The 6000-nt window shown below is 41.4% G+C and overlaps 1 protein-coding gene across 1 annotated transcript; it reads left to right on the top strand.

Annotated features, from left to right (window-relative positions):
- Positions 1-1128: 1128 nt before the first annotated feature.
- Positions 1129-5919, top strand: LOC129819740 (tapasin-like). Its single transcript, XM_055876283.1, has 8 exons — positions 1129-1551; positions 2063-2248; positions 2421-2669; positions 3146-3505; positions 3771-4094; positions 4660-4758; positions 4896-4924; positions 5233-5919. The coding sequence occupies exons 1-8, from the start codon at positions 1491-1493 to the stop codon at positions 5242-5244; spliced, it is 1320 nt and encodes a 439-aa protein (XP_055732258.1). The 5' UTR covers positions 1129-1490; the 3' UTR covers positions 5245-5919.
- The last annotated feature ends 81 nt before the right edge of the window (positions 5920-6000 follow it).

The raw sequence follows: 6000 nt of genomic DNA, 5'->3' as shown, positions 1-6000 counted from the left end.
CAAATCATGTCCAATCAATTGAATTTGGACTCCAATCAAGTTGTAGAAACATCTCAAGGATGATCAATGGAAACAGGATGCACCTGAGCTCAATTTCGAGTCTCATAGCAAATGACCCTAATACTTATGTAAATAAGGTATTTCTGTTTATTTAGTTTGAATAGATTTGCTAAAATGTAAAAAAATCAGTTTTTCCTTTGTCATTATGGGGTATTGTGTGTAGATTGATGAGGATTTTTTATTTTATTTAATCCATTTTAAAATAAGGCTGTAACGTAACAACATTTGGAAAAAGTCAAGGGTAATCTTTGATCATATTTTCACATTTTCTCTCCCCAATGAAAATGTGTTCTGGAATTCTTGCCCACTCTCAGTGTGTTCTGGTATGTGCGTGACGGGAATAACCAAAGCGAGTTCAGTTTGTGAATGGAAAGTCCCTGAAAAGAGTCAAAAACCAGCCGCCGCATAGGCTACAGTGAAGGATAAACGATGCCACAGTGCCATCTATATGTAGACTGTAACTCTCCTCACTACTGTTTCAAAGAAATCACATGATCACTTTTGGGTATCTGTCGGTCTGGGGTAAAGATTCCTCTAGGAACAGATATGGGATCAGCTTCCCCTCGTCCATTCCAATACTTAACCATTAGTAGGAAAAATGCAAATCTGACCCAAGATCAGCGTTTTAGGGCAACTTCACCCTACTCCGTCTCGACATCAAAGTAAAAGTTGCCTCACCACAAATCTTGGATCAGATTACCTTATTCCTTCTTGCCATCTTGTTTCTCTGCATTCTGCAAACAATCATGCAACTCTGTGACATTCTAATTCAGGAAGAATGAAAAACAAGCTATTTAATTTTATATTTAAAAGGTAGCAGATTTCACCTGTTGACTGGAATAGAAGACAGGTAGGGGCTAACTCTTTCATAAAATAATGACCCATCATGTATTAATTCATGCCACTGTACCGAAATCCATGTGACGTTCGTAATTTCGAACAGAAGCAGCCAGCCAGGTATAAACTCTAATGGTGTGCATGTCCCCTGATTCCAGTTTCAAAGAAATCGAGTGATCTTGACAACTCTGGGGCACGTTTGAAATTAACGTCAGTGTTGGTGCACCATCTAGTGTTGAGTGTGCATTTTGCAATGCGTTGACGTCGTCGTATTTCTTTGCGCGGCAAATCATGTTGTGCACGAAGCTCTCTGAGTTTGTAAAACAGTATATTTTTCACAACATGTTTATGCAATTTGTGCCTCATAAAATCAGTGTATTGACTTAACCTAATATTGGACACCGTGATGGTATATCATTATCTATGCCTCGTCTAGCTATGCAAATGTCGGTCTGAAAAATGAAAGTGAAAGCAGTTTCTGCAGGCCACAGGGGAAGGCCGAAGAAAACATAATATTTCTCCATGCGTTAACAACTCCAAACTACACCAAAACAGTCGATAACAAACAGTCGATAACACTGTCGAAGACAACCATGGACAATATTTCAACAATTTACAAGCTATCGTTTCTCGCCTTTACTTGCTTCATACACGGTAAAATGGTCGACTTTTTCTTACTGTATTTCCTTTCAACTCTCCGGCATTTGTGCTGTAGTTTAAAAAATATATATATATTGAAGAATATTGAACATGACTTAATATATGATACAATTTGAAACAACTGCTGCTACCGTATCTACTTAATCTGTATTGATCTGTGATACTTTGTTACTTTGTAGCTTGTATATGCATTGCACTTGGTTGATTAATTTAGATCATTGTGTGAAATGACAAGCACACATAAACAGCCTTACAGCAAATATGTATTCATACGAATGCAATTGTTTTTTTAAATTGATTACAGTTCAATAATAGAGATTTACAGTAATAGGGACTTACAATATTTTGGTTTTCACTGTCTGAATACTAAGCATCTCCATTTGCTCTTTTGATTGCCTTTTCATATCTATTCTTACCAAGCTAATCTACAGTAGTTTATCTTCTCACCTATCCACATTGATGGTCTCACATATTCACACAACTTTCTCATCCTTCTCTCTTCCAGTCTATGGGACAAGCTGTCCAGTTCTGGAGTGCTGGTTTGTCCAGGAGAAACCAGGTCGAGGTGGTGGATTCCCTGCTGCAATGATTCAGGAGAAGTCACTACTGTATATCAATACAGACTCAGAAACCAAGTCACAGCAGGGACCATCTGCAGACATCAACCATGATAGAGTCTACTACATCACTGGTCAGTACTTATTATTATACATTATATAGGACAATCTCTTTAGAAATGATGTAGGATTTGAATGACAAACCAGTCGCTGTTAAAGGTGCACTCAGTCAGTTTGGTAAAAAAAAAAAAAGTTATTTCATTGAAAGGATAACTTCTATAGACAAATCTCCCTCTCTCTCATCAGACCCAGCAGCCATCCTCTGCAGTTCCTCTCTGCACCCACCAGAGGGCTCAGTCCATAAACCACAGTGTGAGATAAACCCCTTCATGCCCCAGCCCTCCACCGTTCAATGGGCAGTCCCGCTCACTGACTCTGCCCACAGTCCTATCTACCTGCAAGCTGACTGGTACTCTGCAGCCTTGCAGGGCCTTGACGGACAGCTGGGCCTGTCCAGTGTCATGCGTGCTCCCACGGCAACCAAGGAACCCACTGGTAAAGAGCCCTATGATTGAAAAACAATTACATTCTTCTTGAGCAAGGGTTGTTAAAGTCAGATTGTTGTATTTAACCATTACAAGTGTTAAAGATGGACTTCTAATCAAAATTGTATACAGTTACCAACACAACAGTGATAATGACTTATTATTAACCGGGGCTCCCGAGTGGCGCAGCGGTCTAAGTCACTGCATCACTAGTGCTAGAGGTGTCACTACAGACACCCTGGTTCGAATCCAGGCCGTGATTGGGAGTCCCATAGGGCGGCGCTCAATTGGCCCTGTTGTAGGCCGTCATTGTACATAAGAATTTTAGGCCGTCATTGTACATAAGAATTTGTTCTTAACTAATTGAAATGAATTTGTCATATGCCATGAAGAAGTATATAATCCGGTGATGTTTATTACTACGCAATGTCACAGATAAAGTAGTGTGAAAGTTTAATGTCTCTCTCCTACCCCTCTCTCTCCCAGTGGTGCTCAGTGTGTCCAGTCGAACCCCCTTGGTCCGTTCCAGACTCGGGGAACCGGTGGTTCTAGACTGTGGGTTCTGGATGGAGGCCACTTCTCCTCTCTCTGGCTCTGGCTTCGCCGTGGAGTGGCGCTACCAGTTCAGGGGCGATGGACGTCTGGTCCTGGCCTACGACGGAAAGACTGACCGATTTGCCGAGACCAAGGAAAAGGGAGCGGGGCTAGACTTCACGGCTCTGCACGAGACAGGAAATGCATCACTGATCCTGCAGGAAGCTGAAGTGCGCCACACAGGAACCTACATCTGCACGGTGTACTTGCCATATCTCCTGGCTCAGGTGGCAGTGGAGCTGGAGATTGTAGGTGAGGAGAGATGAATACGCTTGATTAGTCTGCCAATACTAAAGCGTTGCAATGTGTAGAATCTCAACCACTATGTATTTACATGTATAGTATAGTCACTGTAATAACTACTGTAACTTTATATACAGTACATTCTTATAATGGTATGTCATGGTCAACTAAATAGCATTAGAAAACATGCCATATATGTGTATCTTACCTCATTCTCTCACTCCTATTTCTTACCTCATTCTCTCACTCCTATTTCTCCCTCTATCTCTCCCAGAGCCTCCGTCCCTCTCCATCTTCCCCTCCCCGCTCCCTCTCTCCGTGCCCGGCCAGGTGGTGAAGGTGCAATGCGAGGCGTCAGGATTCTTCCCCCTCTCCCTGGAGTTCCACTGGGAGTTAACAGGGCCTGACGGTAAGGTCAGGCCCCTGGGTCAAGGCAGCGTGACAGGCCACAGGCAGGGCCCAGACAACACCTACAGCCAGACCACCCGTCTGGAGTTAGACTCAGCCAAGCTGGACCTTGGCCGTGGAGGGGAGGTCACCTGTGTGGCCGTCCATCCTGGAGGCACCCGGCGGGCCAGCGTCACCCTCAATGTCATCGGTGAGAGATAATTTAATAGAGCTGCATTGAGTTGATGGATGTTGCCCCTGGGTTCACTGATTCAGAGCCTGATATTTGTATCCCTGTAAAGGTAAAGGTTAGAATTGGGGTAAGGGAATCTGTGGTTAGGGGCAATTTCTACCTCAAACAATGTTCTTTACATTCCATACATGGGTCCATAAAGCAATAAGGCCCTATGGGGTGTGGTATATGGCCAATATACCACGGCTAAGGGCTGTTCTTAAGCACGACACAATGCAGAGTGCCTGGACACTGCCCTTAGCCGTGGTACATTGGCCATATACCATAAACCCCAGAGGTGCCATATTGCTAATATAAACTGGTTACCAACGCAATAAAAATAAATGTTTTGTCATACCCGTGGTATACGGTACTGATATACCACGGCTGTCAGCCAATCAGCATTCAGGGCTTGAACAGCCCAGGTTATAATTTCTGATATGCAGTTACTTTGATCTGAAAAGTCAAATACATTTGACTTGACACAACACAACTTATCCTGAGTATGTCTTAAATTTACTCTCTATCTCTTCATCCCAATCAGGTGTTAATGGTCCCTCCATTGAAGACTCCATGGCGATGGTTGCCGTGGCCCTGGGGCTCTATGGTTTGATCAAGATCGTCTCCTGGACATTTAGCTCTGGTAACTACAATCAGTTTGAACTAAGATACACAAAAAACAATGTTGAAGCCGTGAAGCTACAGTGTGAATTTGGATCTTGCGAATTCATTTGGATCTTGTGTGTCAATCTAATGCTTGACCTTTTCTTGCCTTTATAGGGTCCGATGATACTAACTCACAAGAGAAGGTAATTTCGCTTTCGTAAATGTCATCAGACATATTTTGTAGTTAAGTGTAACTACTATGTGTCTATGTATATTTCCCAGCTAACACTGTCTTGCCCAAATTTGTTTTATCTCAAGCTGTATCCCTCTAGTTAAAACTCCAGCCCCTGGATTATCAATCAATCAAATGTATTTACTATGGATTACTATGTAATATGATGACATTATCTGTTATGTATTAGTGAGTTTTGAATTAGGCCCTTGGATTTCTCCCATTGTCTGTTTTGTTAGTTTACACACGTTGGGCTCATCCTTATCCTCTCAATTACAGAAAGTGAAGTAAATGTGGAAACACCTGGGATTCCCAGGTGAGTGTGTAATGGAACCAACAAAGCTGGAATTTCAGGAATAAAAGTGCACCGTTTGTGGAAGGTTGTGGAAGGTGGTACATGGAAAGAAGATATTGAGTTTCTGACAGCAGTTGACAATGAATGATCTAACAAGTGGTCGGGGAATAAAAATATTTGAATAGGTAACCGATTTAAATATTGACATATTTAAATACGGTTACACAACTGTGAATTCCTCTCTAGAAGAACTCAAGAGACTTGTGCACATGAGCGTATGTACATATGGATATAGATAATTGTGTGTTGTGTTATTAGTGGTTCTATTGGGTTAATTGACCCAGGAATTAAAGATTGAACCCTGTCATTATTTGCTTTTCTATTGATTCTGAAGGTGAATATAAGACAAAATCCTTTCAATTGGAATTAGTAATTCCCTGGAAGTGTGTTTATATATTGTTTTCATTTTGTTTGTTTTGGGTTATATTTAATTTTATCTTGCCTTCTATAGACGGTATATAGGCTATAGTGATTTTTTGTTTTTTGCTATTGATGTTCCTACCACCACATCAGAATTGTTAGATTAGTGTATTTGCCACCAATGAGCAACAGCTTTGAGCAAATGAGGACTATTTGTGATGGGATGTAATAAATTCTTAATCTTCAAAGCAGTTTCCCCGTTGTTGAATGTGTGTTATTTGTCATGTGATAAGTAGATAAGAAGTATTTATCATAAGAAAATCCTAGGATCT

Source organism: Salvelinus fontinalis, chromosome 22 (genome assembly GCF_029448725.1).
Source record: "Salvelinus fontinalis isolate EN_2023a chromosome 22, ASM2944872v1, whole genome shotgun sequence".
Taxonomy (NCBI): Eukaryota; Metazoa; Chordata; class Actinopteri; order Salmoniformes; family Salmonidae; genus Salvelinus; species Salvelinus fontinalis.
This window is presented reverse-complemented; position numbering and strand designations above follow the sequence as displayed.

Bases quoted from the DNA above. Each gene is read 5' to 3' on its own strand.
- LOC129819740 (XM_055876283.1), top strand. From the start codon at position 1,491: ATGGACAATATTTCAACAATTTACAAGCTATCGTTTCTCGCCTTTACT. The intron at 1,552-2,062 runs GTAAAATGGTCG...TCTCTCTTCCAG, and splicing joins CTTTACTTGCTTCATACACG to TCTATGGGACAAGCTGTCCA. The intron at 2,249-2,420 runs GTCAGTACTTAT...CTCTCTCATCAG, and splicing joins TAGAGTCTACTACATCACTG to ACCCAGCAGCCATCCTCTGC.